This window comes from Poromitra crassiceps, assembly GCF_964638095.1.
Source record: "Poromitra crassiceps genome assembly, chromosome: 4".
Classification (NCBI taxonomy): Eukaryota; Metazoa; Chordata; class Actinopteri; order Beryciformes; family Melamphaidae; genus Poromitra; species Poromitra crassiceps.
The window spans coordinates 63824482-63843289 of record NC_139626.1 but is presented as its reverse complement, the minus strand read 5'-3'; the positions used below and the strand labels follow the sequence as shown (position 1 = coordinate 63843289).

Below are 18808 nucleotides of genomic sequence, written 5' to 3'. Positions count from 1 at the left end.
ACTCTTTCTGTTGCGATCCTCTCTGCCCAGGTATCCAGGCTCCACCTTTATGGACCACGTCCTCCGTTACCAGGACACTCCAGGGGTGAAGATGATCGTCATGCTGGGAGAGGTGGGAGTAGCCCATTGATTATTTATATTGTCAGATTGGTGGAACAGGTTTTCTTTTGTGGAACAGATTAATTGTACCATTATGTATTTAGTGAATTGAATCATATGAGGGGGGAAATGTAGTCTTTGGGCCATACACCTTTCCTATTTTGACTTGATTTCTTTCACGCTGACTCCCCAGATTGGTGGCACAGAGGAGTACAAGATCTGCCAGGGCATCAAAGAGGGCAGGATTACCAAACCTGTAGTATGCTGGTGTATAGGAACCTGCGCCACCATGTTCTCCTCAGAGGTCTGTTGGCCATGCTGAAGGAGCCGGCTTTGAATTTTCTGTGAAGTTCTACTAACCTTAGAACTCTTGGTTTCTGAGGTTAACATTGTGTACTGCTGCTGTCTTTAGGTTCAGTTTGGCCATGCTGGTGCTTGTGCCAACCAGGCTTCAGAGACAGCGGTGGAAAAGAACCAGGCCCTGAGGGACGCCGGAGCCTATGTGCCCAAGAACTTTGATGAGCTGGGGAGTGTCATCAGGTGAGAAGTCATACCACAGGGTTTGTCTGTGAATCATTTGGAGTGTTTGTTTTTACTGACGTTGTGCATGTGTGGCGAAACAGTACCGTTTATGATGAGCTGGTGGCCAGTGGTACCATCGTTCCTGCTCAGGAGGTGCCTCCCCCAACTGTGCCTATGGATTACTCTTGGGCCAGGGTAAGACACCTTGACTTATCTAGAAATCGTTTTTTGTATTTTTTTTTTACAGTGTCTCCCTTAGTCAGAGCAGAAAGTAACCGTTACTCAAATCCTACATTGTTCCCCCCCCCCCCCCCCCACATTTAGATGAATGTCCCTCACACTGTACAAACAGGTGGGATGTACTCTACAGCAGTGGTTCTCAAATGGGGGTCCGGGGACCCCCAGGGGTCCTTGAGGGGGTCCCCAGCCAAAAGGGGGGTCATTTATTTTCGCTATAATTCCATTCATAAGTAACACAATGACTATTTTGGTCATGGGCTTTATACACTTTCTATAATAAAACATCTAAAAGCACCAATCTTATTATCATATATATATATATATATCAGACCATGGGACAAAATCCTATCAAATGGGGGTCCGTGGTCTAATCTTTGTCAGTTTAGGGGTCCCTCATGTGAAACAATTTGAGAACCACTGCTCTACAGAATGTCCCTCACACTGTACAAACAGGTGGGATGTACTCTACAGTTTCCTGTTCCTTTCCCTAAGATGACTCTTCCTGTGTTCCCCAGGAGTTGGGCCTGATCCGTAAGCCGGCCTCCTTCATGACCAGCATCTGTGACGAGCGAGGCCAGGAGCTCATCTACGCCGGCATGCCCATCACTGAGGTCTTCAAGGAGGAGATGGGTCTGGGAGGTGTGCTGGGCCTGCTGTGGTTCCAACGCAGGTAGGGATGAGCACTAGAGATATCTGTCATCTGGAGCAGGTTGGTGTGGGGACTAGAGACATATTGATGATTGTGAGAAGGAAGTCTGGCTGGTTATCTTTTTTGTAAATGGTAATGAAGTCTGAAGACCAAATTAGTGAACTAAGCCTCTATTGTTTAGATGGACACCTTGTTGTACTGTTGTAGCCCATTTGCTAATGTGTTCATTTTGTTACCAAGTTTGTCAGTGGAGAAAGGTGACTAGTCACAACCAAGAGAGAGTGCTTCAGCTTTGCTGTGCTCCTGTCCAGGTTGCCACGCTATGCCTGCCAGTTCATTGAGATGTGCCTCATGGTGACCGCTGACCACGGGCCGGCCGTCTCTGGTGCCCACAACACCATCGTCTGCGCCCGCGCCGGCAAGGACCTCATCTCCAGCCTCACCTCAGGCCTGCTCACCATCGTCAGTACTGCTCTCTCTCTCTCTCTCTCTCTCTCTCACTCACTCACTCACTCACTCACTCACTCTCTCACACACACACACACTCACACACACACACACACACACACACACACACACACACACACACACACACACACACACTCATTTTGTCACCATCTCCAAACCAATCAACAGCAAAGATAAGAGTATTAACAAAACTTAAGGGCATCCTGGGAGTATTAACAAAACAAGGTGCATACCGTTTACCCACAATGCCCTGGGTTCAAATCTGACATGTGACCTTTGTTGCATGTCATCCCCCCCCCCCCCCCCCACCCCTCTCTCCTCTATTTAAATTTCCACTAACCCCAAATGGTTTCTGTTCTGTAACATGGTCAATCTCTTTCATGTACTGCAGGGAGACCGTTTTGGAGGAGCTTTGGATGCAGCCGCCAAGCAGTTCAGCAAGGCATTTGACAGCGGCATGCTGCCCATGGAGTTTGTCAACAAGATGAAGAAGGATGGCAAGCTGATCATGGGCATCGGGCACAGGGTCAAATCGGTGAGCAGTGCTTAGCATTAGCCTCTCACACCACCTAACTGAAGAGCTTATTCTTAGCTTATGATCTTAGCTTATTACTTAAAGTCGAGCTGAACCCAAAAATGACTTTTCTTTTCTTTTAGTTCAAATACCTGGGTATGCAGTGCACCTATTTAATAATGTATGCAAAAGAAATCACAAAAATGTAATTTCTTTAGTTTTTCACACTTTTTCACATCAAAAGTTCATTTTTCAAGATTTCATTGATAACAGTAATGTACAGTTTGCTGACGTCACCTAGTACTATCAAATTTGTACCCCATTTCAACCAATCATATCACGACATGCAGCTGTCAATCAAATCTTCATTTCCGGATAATTTTCTCTTCCAAATGTAGAAAAAGTAGAAAATGGCGCCTAGTGCCTGTCATCTGGCAGAATTCCTATCCCATAAACTAACTACTAACTTGGCCAATTGTTAGAAACATGAACAAAAAACAAAAACTATAATCTCTAAGAATGCAAAGAAATGTAACTGGCTCGTTAAAACGCGCATTCCAGGGATATCGTATTTACAGAAATAGCGTAAAAGGCGCGCGCTTGAGAGCGTGGTTGTCAGGGGTCTGCCCTCGGAGATTCCAGGCGGGCGGGCAGCACCCATGCATCGGATTGTCCGCTCGCTCCGCACAAAGCAGCTGGCTGCCTGGTACTCCGCGGATCCCACTCGCGTAGCACGACAACACGTCATGGCGTGGAACACGCCATGATTGACCAATGCCAAAGCCAGTCGACAGAATTGTCCAATCAAATCATCGACATGATACTATGACCCGCCTCTCAACTTGTCATCTCAGACAAATTATGTTTTCAGTCTGAAACGGACTGCGACGCACGTGACGAACGGGTTCAGTTCGACTTTAAGGATGCAAAATGCAGTTTTGTTCCTCAGCTATATAGTGTGGGTTTACTGTATGCTGTGTCTTTTTCAGATCAACAACCCAGACATACGAGTGCAGATTCTGAAGGAATTTGTTAAGCAGAATTTCCCATCCACAACGCTACTGGACTATGCCTTGGACGTCGAGAAGATCACCACCTCCAAGGTACTTCTTGCCTTGTCAACTCCCACTTCAACCCTTTTTCCCATTTGGTCCGTTATTATCCAACTCAGCAATGGCCCATCATGTGGGCCAAACAAGACTGGTAAGAGTGAAGTGAAGCATATGAAGACTTTGGCCCTGAGGCTACCCAGCATATGAAGACTTTGGCCCTGAGGCTACCCAGCATATGAAGACTTTGGCCCTGAGGCTACCCATGCAAAAATAATAATAACAAAGGATGCTCAAGCATGACCACATGTTTAGGTAGAAGACAAAAGAACATAAAACACTAGCTTAGTGCTTATATGTGCGCTGGCCTACAGAAACCCTTCACATGTCGCTGCTCCACATTGTTGGCAATGAGGCAAAAGAAGGTTGAGTTTTGCAGGTATTTTGAGCGATTTGGTTACTTTCATCTCCGTAGTACATCAATAATTATTTTCATAAAACAAAAAGGGGAACATATTTCTTTTTATGGTTTTGGTGGAATGCCACTGTAGAAAATACAACGTTGTGGAATATTTAAATACATTTTTCACACTTTTTACTTTTAAACGCATAACAGATTAAAATACTCATAACTTTTGATCTGAGAGAGCTATCGCACGACTCATTCAAAAAGTGATATATAGCGGGAGAGTTTCTAATTCATGGAAATGTCAAAAAATGAAAATGTCAAATTCCCACCACGTGAAGGGTTTTTGCAGACCACCACACATGCTTGCCACCTGTGGGTGTATTGGAAAATACAATAAAATGACATCAATAATGGGTCACTACGACAACATAAGAACTAATGTTACTGCTAACACACACTTAGCAAGCAAGTAAATTAAGTATTTATCTTTTTGTTTATATAAAAAATAAACAGGTAGCTTGGAATGTCTAGCTTTTCCTATGTGAACTCAAATAATGCATAATGAAACATAAAGGAAGGATGGTAGGCTTAATGATCTTTCTCTGGAATGCAGACAAAATGTTTTCTCTTCGTTATTTTCAGAAACCCAATCTGATCCTCAACGTAGACGGCTTTATTGGAGTTGCCTTTGTGGACCTGCTCAGAACGTGTGGTGGTTTCACACGGTAAGAACATTAAACTTTGTGGACCTGCTCAGAACGTGTGGTGGTTTCACACGGTAAGAACATTAAACTCAGCCTGGGAGAGACTGGTGAGGTGCAAGGCACCATTTTAAGTAATTGAGGATTTTGTACCGGCAACTGCCTTTTTGTTTTTTTACCTTTTTACAAATGCAGAGTGCTTACAAAGTATTGGCCATACTGAGCACTAAGCTGATTCATTATTTTTAGTGAATATGGCTGGGACTTTTGGTTCAGAATGTTTTAATAGTTTTACATTTTGAATTTGTTTTTATTGTTGTATTTTTTGCGTTTTTAGGGCAGTAAACCAGACAACTGTCTTTACTACACATTGCTAGAGAACTGACTTTGGATTAGCACAATACGTATTGCTAGTTTATCTGAAGACAATTACAAGAGTGTCTTCTGTGTTCTTCATTAAAGGCGGACTTTGCCGCTTTTCCAGCGTTGTATCATTATAATGTGGATAGTAGAGTATAATGTAGATCAGTGATCCTCACTATTTCTCGATGAGAGCCGCACTGGCAGGACAAAGTCAATAGGAGAGCCACTTTTACTGCAAAACACCAAAAGCCACCCCAACCAAGCACATCTGCCTACCATTTTTTTTGTGTTTTATTGTTTTCCACACACACACACATATATATATATATATACCAGTTTCCCCTAGAAAATCTTTCAGGCGTGGAGGGATTTCGAAACGTACCCCGACCGCAATGGTGGGGGCCGTCACTGGCGACGCTAAAGTTTTAGCTAACCTGTTCACATCTATGTTCGCAATGGCATCCCAAGTATCATCATACTATTATGGGATGCGATGCGAACAGTTGTATTATGGGATGTGCGTTTCCCAGGCAACGAGACACGTTGACACGTTTTGGAACAACGCTGCACGCTGGCACAATACTCCTAAAAGCAAAATGCTTATTGTTTTGAATGATTTGGCACCTTCTATTACTGTCAACACCAGTATTGTTGTATTGTAATAATATTCCATAAAGGTTTATTGAAATTTTGGGGAGAGCAGGGGGGGGGAAATCTTTCAAAGAAATCTTATAATTTTTTTTTTTTTTTTTTCAATTTCTTAGAGCCGCCAACTAAAGCTTCGAGAGCCGCCAGCATCTCGCGAGCCGCGCAATGAGGAACTAGGATGTAGATGAACAGTGTTTACCTTCTCTCCATGTTTCCTGTGCCGAGAAATCCCTGTTCGTCTGCTTGCAGAAACTCTGCCCCCGCCCGCTGGTATGGGACATTAACGCTTGCTAAGGCTCTCGATGCGATTCTCCGTGGCTGCGCGCATACAGAAAAAATAAAATAAACAATCTGTAGTTTGAACAGCCGCCTCTCGAGCAGAACATCTGTTCACTTCCGTCTTCAAATGACGGGAAGGAGACTGAAGTGCCTGGAATGAACTGGTGAAGGTAAACACTGTTGATCTGTATACTACTGACATTTTAGTGATGCGAAGCGGGTTGAAAGGTGGCCAGGTCCTCCTTTAAGAATGTGCAAAGTTAATGTTCACTGACTTTGTTGACTTTGTGATCTGTATATCGGAGCATCCTGAGTTGATAGTTTGCTATCTAATATTGTTTCTCACATGTCTGGCTAAATGCTATTTGTTGTTGTTCCTCCAGAGATGAAGCAGATGAGTTTGTGGAGATCGGTGCACTGAATGGGATCTTTGTCCTTGGCCGGAGTATAGGCTTTATCGGTGAGTGCCATGATGATGAGGATAACTTTATTTTGTAGAGCACTTTTCAAAACAAGTTTACAAAGCACTTTATAAGAAAATAGATCAAATCTATACAGAGAGAGATCGAGATCCACTGAGCTTTCAGAAAAGTACGGATCGCTTTTCCTAAAAACAAATGTGATTGTGAATTAATCATTTTGATGATTGATGATTGTGAATTGTGAATTAATCATTTTGGACCTGTCAAGGTCCAAAATGATTATTGCTAGTGAGTTAGTCTCGCTTGCCATCCTCCTCTCACTTCGTGAGAGAAGTCTGGCAGCGCTGGTCACCATTCTGGAATTGCGATGGGCGGCGCTTAGCGGCAGTGCCCTTGGAAAATAGTTTCAAACAATCCAACTTGCCATTTTCAACGTGTAGCAACGAGCTAGCGTGTAGGTTTCTGCCGTTAGCTTGCTAGCTAGTTAGCGTTGTTGTTTTCACTGCAGCGGCAGGGGACTATTTACAGTGACACACAGGGAGGAGGGAGCGGAAGCCGCTCTGATTGGCATGGTCAGAGCCAGTGACAGGGCTTGTAAGCGGGCAGTGGAAATGCCAGCAGTGACTGAAATGGTCGCCTCCAATGGGAGAGCAGCTGTAGAGGAGGGGAGGGGCTTATGCCAGCAGCCTGTTTCCATGCAGCCAGACTCCTCTCACGGAAGTGAGGGGAGGCTGGCAAGCGAGACTACTAGTGAGTGAACTATCTCAGTGTCTTCCTGTCTCTGTACATTAATCTGGAGTGACAGATCATAAGTCACGTCTGCTATTTTTTGAAAAGATTGACAAGAGATCCCAATGAGGATAATGAGAATGCATTCAAAATGCCAGGTGTACTGTAAATGCAAAGGCAAGATCGTATTATTTATTATCCAGATAAATCCGGATACATATCGCAATTTCATACCAGGCAGTAAACGGGGTGAGTCTCACTCCACTCGACCATGAAATATGGAGGTTATGCAAGAACTGGCAACAGCTGTGTTGTGACATGAATCCAATGGAAGGAGGGAGGGGGAGTGCAACATCTAGAATGTTATCAGTGTTGAATGTTACCAATTAATTAAATGTTACACATTCATTAAAAGCAATCTTTAAAAAGTGAGAGTGGTTTAAAAGGACACACTACTAGGGAAGATCGAGCATCAATGACTCATATCTGGAGGAGTAATGACAAGACGTCTACCTTGTGTCTGTCCTTTTTCAGGCCACTACCTGGACCAGAAGAGACTGAAGCAGGGTTTGTACCGCCACCCCTGGGATGACATCTCCTATGTGCTTCCTGAACATATGTCCATGTAATCATAACAGTGGGACTCGCCTCCGGATGTGGTTGCCCAAATCAGGCAGGCGGCGTTTCACCGACTCACTTAATCCCTACTCTTGACAACCGCTGCCTTGGGGAAATTACTTAGGATGATACTGGAAAGTGGAGATATTGTTTGACCGAGGTGGTCTGGGTGGAAGGGGAGCACTAGTTTTTATGGAAAAAGGGGGAACCGTGTTTTTAGGGTTAGATTTTTGACAAACTATTTAAATGGGTTGAGATGTAACTTATTCCGTTTTGAACAAAGAGCCAAAGCAATGCAAACTGCAGCAGCACAAAGTTGATTGGTCGTTGAGGAAAATGCACACAAACCTGTTTCACAGAGTCGGTACGAGGGCAGAATTCACAGCACATTGTTTTCATCACCCCTGCATTATGGAGGCTGATTAGGTGACCTGCAGTACGCTAATAGTTGCTGGTGGCAGTGATTTTAGTTTGTTCAAGCTCCACAATACTGTAACTTGTCTTCTTTTTTTTTCTGTTATTACTAGATTTGCAAATGAACCAGTGGTGTTTAGTATTTTATCAGCATTTGCCCTGTTTTCGGCCTTAGAACCTTTAGGCCTTAGGGTTCCCAACTTTATTTATTTTTTGCTTGTGACCCCACATTGACGTCCTATTATAGTAGTAAGATTGTAATTGCTTGAGTGACATCACTGGTGACATCATCACTGACTGTAATCACAGCATTCTGACTTTAATCTCAGAATTCTGACTTAAACTCAGAACTCAAATACTTTTTTCACAGGTGGCCCTAATCGTCGTCCTCCGTAGTTTTAAATTGTGTGTGGTGTAAAAAGAAGACGAAAATAAATACATTTCAGGCGACCCCTTTGGAATAACATGTGACCCCCAAGTTGGGAACCACTGCCTTAGTAAGTGTGCTTGGGTATGCTTTCTGGGTGACTGTCTGTTGCACCTTAGTATTTAACAATAGAGCTTCCATCTCCACATAATTACACTCCCACTGAGAAAGAGATCTCTGATCTGTGATAAACTCTGCACAAGATAAACCAAAGTCATTTTAGGAATGAGTTATTGTCCTTGTTAAACAGAGTACAAATTGGACTGCAAGTGTTTCTATTCGGAATAACAGTTTTTATGATTTGTCAAAAAAGGGGAAATTATGAAAATGCGGTGAATGAAATGCTTCATGAATGTGCCCTGTGAGTCTTAAAGGCATCTTTTGGCGAGGGACCATGAAGGCAGTTTGCTTTGTTTGGGGAATAGGGTATTGCAGGTACTGTGGATGTCTGGCCCTGTAAAATAATTGTTTTTCTGTTAAGACTTGACATCACCTCAAGATGCTTTGTAACTGCCCACTGTATGGCCTGCTATCTTTGTTTTGCTTTATTTAACTGTGAAATGCTTTGTTTTTGTTTTTTTAATATATGCTGTTATATAGTAGTATAATAAATATCTTCTTCTTTTACTTTTCATTTGGTTGTAGTAGTATTTTGTGTAAATCTCTTGTGGGTTAAGTGTGATCTGAGTTAATTCAGTGAAATATCTGTGATAGGTGCTGGCTTGATGCTCCAGTGAGTTGCCTGCAGTCATCCCCTTTCACATTTGGCTGCTTCTAGAAGATGGAAATGGATTATAAGATCAATAGACTATTAAATAATTATAATAAGTCACCATGGCCAGTTTCAACATACTGTTATATATCTATGGGGGCTATGCTCTTCTGCATTACAAGTAATTAGAACAAACCGGTATAAGCTGGGCCAATTTAAAATGCTTTGGCATTCAACACATTGCTTCTCGTGGTCAGAGAAATCCGCTAGTCACCTATGAGGAATAATAAAATCCAATACCCCATGTTAAGTCAACGGCTATAGAAAATACATTTGCTGTTATGTTACATTACGTGGAAGGTTAATAATTTCATTACGCACAACAAAATTCCATTACTTTTCCAAACCTTTTAAGGATTTGACCAATTCCATTACTTTTCCAGGCCTGGAAAACTAGATTTTGAAATTTCATTACAGTACTTTTCCAGATTTTCCATAATGGTTATTACTCAATTTGTGATGCTCTGTCCAGAGTGCTGTGATCTGAGATCAAATGGTCAGATTGAATTTATGAACACCAATTTAAAGATTTCGCAACTTTGAATGAAGCAATTTCTGTTCATAATTAAGAAACGATAAGAATACTGTTATAGTAGGCCTACCAGATCGATAAGCAGTATTGGTAAGAGTAGTAGCACCGTTAAAAACTTAGCAATACCTATTCCTATCTATGACAAATATCAAATTAATTTTGACCAATAAAATGTGTTTAACCTGTGTGTGCTATAAAACACCTGTGTGTGCTATAACCACACCTGTGTGTGCTATAAAACACCTGTGTGTGCTATAACCACACCTGTGTGTGCTATAACCATAACCACACCTGTGTGTGCTATAAAACACCTGTGTGTGCTATAACCACACCTGTGTGTGCTATAACCATAACCACACCTGTGTGTGCTATAAAACACCTGTGTGTGCTATAAAACACCTGTGTGTGTAAAACACCTGTGTGTGCTATAAAACACCTGTGTGTGTAAAACACCTGTGTGTGCTATAAAACACCTGTGTGTGTAAAACACCTGTGTGTGCTATAAAACACCTGTGTGTGCTATAAAACACCTGTGTGTGCTATAAAAATGTTCTTTGTGCTACTGACATTTTTAGCAAGCACCAGTGCTACCAGTATGCGTCGCGTACAGCCCTGCACTGGATCAATTAAATACCTTGCTTATGGAAAATTTCTCATTCAATTCTCCTCACCCTGATTTTCCCAGCTGGTACAAAAAGTATTTAAACCAGATTTAAAACATCCAGGTCACAAGCAGCACACACATGTTTTACACTGCTGACTCCACGGGAAAACATCTCCACACAGAACCATCAACTTGGCTTTGCAATACCATTTCCCATCCAAATGAGTTTGAGAAACTTGAACCCCTGATGTGTGTGAATACCTAGTCTCGGCTCCCAGACGTTTGGTGAGCTGCGCCACCAAACAGGAGTGAAACGGATTAAGACTGAGGGCTGAGTCTAGTGAATACCTGACTTCTGATTGTTTAGTTACTAACCAATCGACACATCGACTTTAATTGAAGGTAGATTTTAAAATCTGTCCCCACATTACATGGAACTAACGGAAAGGCTTGCTTCAGGCACTCTCACACAGAGTCAGGGATGCAGTTAAATTGCTTTTTAATTATTATTATTCTGGTAAACAATGTTAAAAGTAATAAAAAAATTATTGGGAAACTGTTTCAAAGGGGCAGGCACTTCAGAGGGAGGTCATCCAAAGTGCCAATTAATGGAAACAGCCTGTCAATGAAGGTGTGTATGTGTGTTAGTGTCAGGATCAGAGAATGACAGCTTTCCTCTGTTCCAGTCTAGACTCACTCTGACCCTCTGGAGCTTCTTCACTGGGAGATCAGTGACTGGACCTGCTGACCTGGTGGGGAGCGTGCTGCGTATTTACCAATAATAAATAACCATATTCCCCATAATCCAGACTGTATATGACTCCCTTCCTCTGGATAGACTCTGCTAATGCACCCAGTGCCCAGCAACAATAGACCCTTCTCACGGGGGCCATTTTGTGTCGAAAAGGCCAGAATAAACACAGGTGCAACCAAAACACTAATGAGGGTTTCCAACTTCCATGATTGGAATGTGGAAACCCTCATTAGTGTTTTGCTCGCACCTGTGTTTATTCTGGCCTTTTCGACACAAAATGGCCCCCGTGAGAAGGGTCTATTGTCTCCAACCTCAACAATCCCAGCTGTGAGTTCCTGAGTTAAAGCCCTCAGAGATGTATAGAGACAGTCCGCATGTCTGGGAACGCCCACAAAATGTTAAACGGCTGACGCGCGAGTGGGGTAAAACCGCCCATATATCTCATGGGCTGACTCACCAAAAGACGGTGCTGCGGCTCTAAACTACAGGTTTGGGGGTTCTAGAGCAGAACACGAGACGTCTGCTCAGATGTGCGTTTACTGCGGTGGTTAAATCCCCGATCGTGTCTGCCTGGGCTGGGCTAGCAGCTAAATTCTAACTTTGCTGAATGGATAGAACGGGGGAATTTACCCCACCCTGACCACGCCCCCAGCCAGGCTGAGCCAGCTAAACCAGCGTCTATGACGAGACGTGGCCTCAGCTTTCGTAAGCCTCGACCTTCGATCATGTAAGCATCTATTTGTCTATTTGTGCTTTTTATATTGTGATTTGTTGTGCTTTTTGTAAAACCATCTGAACCTTTGTGAAATCAAGACTAAAAAATAAAAAAAGAGGCGGGGTTAGGTCCCTCCAGCCGATCCATTCTAGCGTCAACCCTTTATAGGCGCCCACATGCCATCTGCGCAGGCTCAGTGCGACGTCACGACCTGTAGCTGCTTCCGTATTCTTTAAATTGAACGTTCGCATGTCCGTATTTGAATGTTTATTTACTTGCGTTGTATGTACCTATGACTTGTTCCCGAAGACAGCGCAAAGCCCCCCTTTGCAGTTGAGACCGGTAGCCGTCGACATCATGGCAGCGGCAGCACCCGCCACCCCAGAGGAGTCCAGCAGCAGCAGCAGCCGTGTGTCCGGGGCGATGCTAACAGGTGACGGAGAACCGGAGGAGGCCGAGGAGTACTGCTGCCCGACCCACTGCTCGGAGCTGGCTCGTCGGCAGAACGAGCAGAGGAAGGCCGGCCTGTTTTGCGACGTGACGTTGGCCTTCATCACAGGCGGCCCGTCTAGTGAAAGCGCCCAGCAGACGTTGGAGTTAACCGCCCATCGGTCAGTTCTATCCGCGGCCACGGACTACTTCAGCCCGCTGTTTGGCGGGCAGTTTTCCGAGTCGCTGTCCGGCCGAGTGGAGATCAGAGAATGGAGCTCAGAAACGGGACCCGACACAGACACGGTGGAAAGCGTCATACAGTTCATGTACACAGGGGAGATGAGGGTAACCACCGCCAATGTGCACTTAGTGTTGGAACTTGCTGACAGGTAATGTCTTACTACCAGTGTCTTTCAAGACTAATGAAATATAGATTTCCATGTAATTTGCTCATACACACACACACGATAGTATTTACACATAGCCACTAAATAGACCAGACAATAAAATAATCGTTAGTGCTCTGTCTTTAAAGCTACAGTATTATCATTTCACTATAATTTTGGTTGAAATAACTACTTTTGACTATTGCAAATCACTACAATATTTTATTGAAGGGTTACGTTAAACAAATGTGTTCTGTGAGCACCAGCCCCCTTTGTATTTCTTTTATTATTATTATTATTATTATTTACTGAGTGGTCTGAATCAAACAACCAATCAGGGAACTAGCCAATCACAGCACACAACAGTAGTCATTTGGGTTCTGCTCTCTGCTATGTTGTTATGGTTATGTATTGTGGACATTCCAAACTGCATACTGCAGCTTCAACACTAAAGTGGTCTGTGAATTCATGTGCACACTGTCTAGGTTCCTGTTGGTGCAGCTGAAGAGCTTCTGCGGAGAGTTCCTGAAGAAGAAGCTGAGCCTGGCCAACTGTGTGGCGGTGCACAGCCTGGCCCACATGTACACCCTGGACCAGCTGGCCCTGCGAGCCGCCGAGATGATCCGACGCAACTTCCACATAGTCATCCAGGACGAGGAGTTCTACACGCTGCCCTTCCACCTGGTGCGGCACTGGCTGTCTGACACCGAGATCACCGTGGACTCCGAGGAGGAGGTGTTCGACACCGTCGTGAAGTGGGTGCAGCGAAGCGCCGAGGAGCGAGAGAAGCACTTTGAGGAGCTGTTCCAGCTTTTACGGCTGCCCCATATCAGGGCTACTTACCTGACGCGGGTGGTGAAAAAGGAGCCCTTGGTGGCCAACAGCGCCGCTTGCCGGCAGCTGGTGTGCGATGCCCTCGAGGGCCACGCCATTCGCTGCGAGAGCCTCAAGTCAGCCGACATCGAGCTGTGTGCCTCCTACATGGCGACGTTCCAGCCTCGCTGTGGCCAAAACATGGACGTTATCATGGTCGTGGGCGGTGTGTCGGAAGGTGGCGACTATTTGAGTGAGTGCGTGGGCTACTTTGTTTACGAGGACCGCTGGGTCAACCTGCCGCACATTCACAACCACCTAGACGGACATGCCATCGCAGTCACCGACACCCATGCGTATGTGGCGGGGTCCATGGAGCCGGGCTTTGCTAAGACTGTGGAGCGCTACAACCCCAACCACAACACCTGGGAACAGGTCAGCAACCTGACCACCCGCAAACATTCCTTCGGCCTCACTTGCGTGAAGAACATTCTCTACAGCATCGGCGGCCACGGCAACTTCAGTCCAGGCTTCAAGGACGTCAGCATCTACGAGCCTGAGCAGGACAAATGGCACAACCTTGAGTCGGCGCCAAAGATCTTGCGAGATGTGAAAACGGTGAGCGTGGATGAGCGCTACGTGTACGTGATGGCCCGGACACCAGTGGACACGGACAACGAGGACGGGCTGAAGACCGTGACCACACGCTATGACACAGAGAGTCGCCAGTGGCAAGAGGTGGACTCCTTACCGCTGCTCGATAACTACTGTGTCTTTCAGATGGCCGTGGCATCCACTAACTTCTATCACACAGCTTCCTGCTGCCCCAAGAGCTACAGAGTGACCGATGAGACGGCTCAGCAGAAAATAAGCAGCCGTGTCTCCGACGACATCCTGGAGAGCCTGCCCCCGGAGGTCACCAGCATCGAAGGTGCCGCCATCTGCTACCTGGGCGAAGACGTCTTCATCATCGGAGGGTGGAAGAACAGTGACGACGTGGACAAGCAGTACCGCAAGGAGGCCTACCGCTACTGCGCCGAGAGGAAGCGCTGGATGCTGCTGCCGCCCATGCCCCAGCCGCGCTGCCGAGCCACCGCCTGCCACGTCCGCATCCCGTACCACTTTCTCCACGGCTGCCAGCGCTACCCCATGCCCCAGAACCTGGTCCGCCAGCGGGACCGCATGCAGCAGATGCAGCAGCTCCACCGGCGCACCCTCACCCTGCGCAGACAGCTGCAGTCTCAGATTGAATGCTGAGGTCTTTTCCCGCTTGGCACACGGCTCAGTTTCTCTGCTCTGTCCGGAGAGCACTTCATCCACTGATGGGTGGCTTGCTGCTATTCCAACACTTTTGTCTTATTGTTTTGAATAAAATGTGTTTTTTGGCCTAGATTATATTCAGTCTTAACCTTAATAATTTTTGCCTTACATAATTAGCAAGCCTTACTTTTATTTTCGGTCATGAAAATGCTATAATTACCTCTTGTTATATGATCTGGAAAGATTGGTTCTGATTGATTTCATCACTGAGCAGCTTAGCTTTCCATTTCATTTCTGTGATAAAAACTTAGCAGGGTAAATGATGTATGTCTACATTATTGTGGGGCAGGTTAAGATCAAATTACATTGTAATAATCCCTGCCGGGGTATTAATTAAACACACAACCAAAACAGATCAGAAAAACTTCAAGCTTTAATATTTGTTTTACGGCTCCCCCTGTCAACACATTTTTCTTCTACCTCCATTTTCCTATCTGGGTTTTCCTTTTTGCACTAGGGATTGAAATCTCATCTTGCGCTTATGTACCTGTATTTTATGTGCTGAAAGGGACAACCACCAATCCTAATGTGTTGTTTAAATCTGCACTGTAGAGAAGTGAGTGGAGGAAAGCACTTATTTTGGGGACCAGACAATCATTTGTTCCTTATGACATAAACCTGCTTAATACATTGTCGAACTAAAATACATTTGGCTGTTTTGACATTCTTAATTTTTTATTTTGTACAGTACTATTTTTCCATTAAAATATATGTTGTAAATATGCATGATCTGACCCCCCCCCTTAATTACTTCACTTGTGTAAGAATTGCATTCTTTAATTTTGTAATAACTTGAAAGGTGAAAACAATTAAAGATAAAGACAGATATTTGAAACATTGCTAAAATTTGGATTTTATTGATCAGAATGGTGAGTAGTGAACATAAGACATGCTTTCTGTTGTCTTGATGAAATAAGATGCATCACAGTCTCTGTTATCCTATTTCATGCTGGAATATTTGGACTGATGGATCAAGTACATAAAGATGGTGGCGTCCTGGACTGGCATTTTATGTGGTTTTCCCAACAGTTTATACGTCTGAACTAGCAAGAGCTAGCACTGAAATGTTTAAAAAATATTAAACTAAGAAGCAGGTATGTTTATGCTCATAGTTCAGTGAACATTCAATTTGATTGGATTTACCACACCGAATGGCCTGAAATATGTTAACTTTGATGTTGTGCACAGTTCGCTCTTTGACTTTGTATCTTTCCTACTCACAATACAGTGTTGTTCTATTGGGACCAGTTGCTAAGTTCAGTGTATTTCTCTGTACATTTATAGGAGTTCTTGTTGAAATTGCTCGTGCCTGTGATATCTTCAACCAAACTGTCTAAATATTGTCGTGTTAGGCTTCTGGTGTTGTGAGCTTAACTTTTCTCCATCAGAACAGAACGCTTAATGTGAACAATATCAATGCATGAGTGAAAATAATTTGAGCAGTTCTCAGTGGACATTTTAACTTCATTCATTCTAAACAAATTCTCTACTGGAAGGATAAGTGTGCACATAATTGGAGGGTTATAATGGAAGAGGACAGGCACAATCTACTCAGAAGCCTTTTAGTTTGGGTTTCAAATTGACTGATTTTATTATTTGTTTTAGAACTGAAACAAGCCCAGTTCAATATCAGTGGGGAGTTGCTCTCTGATGTTTTATTTCCCAGTGCCATATATTCTTTCTGATTTCATGCGTACTTGTAAAGAACATGGTGTTTTTGCACTTATATGTGCAATAGCTGTAAGTATACAATCATTTGCATTAAAACAAATATTTAATTGGAATCAGTTTATTGTCATTTGTGAAGACATAAGAAGAGAAATGTTCACATCTGCCACTGGAATGTTCATCCAGTTGAAGTCATTGCCATGGTAACACATCGGCTTTCATGTTTTCACAGCAGCCTCCTGCTCCAAATCAACACGCCCCTCCTCCACCCACATACACTAGTGCGTTTTTACATTTAAAACACATTTGCAGATATTTTTGTTTACATTTGTGGTCTTTTACAAATGTTGAGAGTCTGGTAAGATGAATATTATTTTTTACTTTAGAAGGATACAGAAAAAAAGAAGTAGGAACAAAAACGCTCCGGAACCTATTCTGTTTGGTTCATACACGTGGGGGGAAATCTGTTGCAGGTGCAACAACATAGGATGTAAACAAAACACGAATCGTCCAAATCTGCTAATTTACACGTCGTTTTTAACCATTTTCCAAAACATAGGCTACCTCTTCATGTAAATATACCTCTGCAGCGCCGTGGCAAGTCTATTTTCTCCGTTTGAAAATGGTAAGTTGCAGTCAAATTCTGTCTACGAAATTGCGTTAACGTTAGTTTCAACAGTAACAAGAATGCATTTTGTTTCTCTGAGCTTATTTAACGTTAGCAGTAGAACACACCGGAAAGCAGCTCGTTTTATTTGATGTCATAGTTACCTTTGAATAGAATCAAGCCTCATTGAACCACACTAACGTTACTGTGCGGTCACATCATTGGCTCTAGCTATTAAACCAGAGCTGTTTCATTATAGTTTATTTATAACAAACGTAAGTAAGCCTAACGTTACTGTATGGAAAACACTTTGAAGCATTTTGTTGTAATGCATGTGCTTAACAAATGTATTTCTCCTTGATTTTGACCCAGATATACCATATTCCCTGGATCTATATACCGGTGCGCACTGTCCTGGCAGTTTGGCACCAGCTGACCAAGACTGAGGTCATAAAAGTTTTCTCTGCTCTCTCCACTTCTGCTCTCCTGTTTATGGTTTTGATGGAACAAAATGAGGCTTGAATCTCCCGCTTCCTGCTCATCGTTGATTGGTTGAATGGATTAACTTTACACGGAAGTACGGGGAGAGAGGGCTGTTAAACACTAGTAGAAGAAGAAGAAGGAGGAGGGGGCGGCTGCCCCTAGCGGCTGCCGGGGGAGTTTCCGAATTTGTCTCACAGGCTTGAACGACTGCCATCTTGTTGTTCGCTTCTGTTTGCTAGCTTGCTCGCTGGCTGGCTGGTTGCAGTGGTGAAATGGTCCAGGACAACAAATATAATAACTTTTAGTCCGAAGGTATGGGCGAGTAGGAGTCCAGCCAGCCGACCACCGTCTTGTCCGGGGCCTGGCCAAGAGACCATGGTGTGGTGTGATCCTGGTGCATTGTGCCTGAGTAGCTGGTGTGAGTCTCCAGCCTGCTAGCTGCTGCTAAGCCTCCACAAGGTAAACTGCTATTATACTTATCTCTGGGCAAACTCTAAAATTGATAACTGAGGTGGATTTGGTCGCGCACTTGGTTCTCTGCTATGTTGGACTCGTTGGACTGTTTGAGTGATGCTCATGTTTGTAAGCTAACGCTAGCTCGATTAGCATCGTGTGCTAACGTGTGAGCACCGTTATAGCCTACTTTAACTGAAATGTGGTGGCGTTATGTTATAGTAATTAATATTGCTAACATTGCCTGAGGAAGACCTACGTGGTTGAAACGCGTTGCGTTTTGTCTGCCCGTATAACTTTGAAGATATATTCTGATTTGTAACTGCCTGTACACAGATATATTACTTCGCATTAAATATTGCTATATAAAAATACTCCTAGTAGCTCCACCGTTTTTTCAATTTGAATACTTTTGCCTTTTGAGCTGCTTGGGTCCACACTTTCATTGATTTCCTATAGTAATTAATATAACACGGTGTCGTTTGTTTCTTCAAGGGATGGCCGTCGGAGTACCATGGTGGAGCAGGAACAGCACAACAGAACAGAGGCACATTGTCCCTTGGTCAAATTATTTGTGAAAATGAATGCTACGTTTTGATTCCCATGTGCATATTACTGTGAGAATATTGCTGATCATCAGTTGTTCAACCTAAGATATTGCAATAACATAAGCTAAATGCTGACAGATTTGAGACTTTTGATAGATTTACTTTGAGCC

At 43.8% G+C, this 18808-nt stretch overlaps 2 protein-coding genes across 4 annotated transcripts in view; both read left to right on the top strand.

The window, feature by feature from the left end:
• The window catches only part of LOC310774577 (ATP-citrate synthase-like), a 58719-nt gene extending 49556 nt beyond the window's left edge, over window positions 1-9163 (top strand). For all 3 annotated transcript variants that reach the window (XM_083634667.1, XM_083634666.1, XM_083634665.1), the window contains 11 exons: window positions 31-112; window positions 293-403; window positions 512-639; window positions 723-816; window positions 1377-1531; window positions 1822-1972; window positions 2370-2513; window positions 3482-3595; window positions 4593-4675; window positions 6325-6401; window positions 7627-9163. In XM_083634667.1, coding sequence (XP_083490793.1) covers window positions 31-112; window positions 293-403; window positions 512-639; window positions 723-816; window positions 1377-1531; window positions 1822-1972; window positions 2370-2513; window positions 3482-3595; window positions 4593-4675; window positions 6325-6401; window positions 7627-7721 — 1234 coding nt within the window. In that variant the 3' untranslated portion in view covers window positions 7722-9163. The remainder of the gene's footprint in view (window positions 1-30; window positions 113-292; window positions 404-511; window positions 640-722; window positions 817-1376; window positions 1532-1821; window positions 1973-2369; window positions 2514-3481; window positions 3596-4592; window positions 4676-6324; window positions 6402-7626) is intronic.
• A 3014-nt stretch (window positions 9164-12177) lies between these two features.
• On the top strand, window positions 12178-16581 carry LOC310774545 (kelch-like protein 11; the record flags this gene model as incomplete). The annotated part of the gene is made up of 2 exons (XM_083634635.1): window positions 12178-12749; window positions 13232-16581. The coding sequence occupies 2 exons, from the start codon at window positions 12178-12180 to the stop codon at window positions 14814-14816; spliced, it is 2157 nt and encodes a 718-aa protein (XP_083490761.1). The 3' UTR covers window positions 14817-16581.
• Window positions 16582-18808: the final 2227 nt, after the last annotated feature.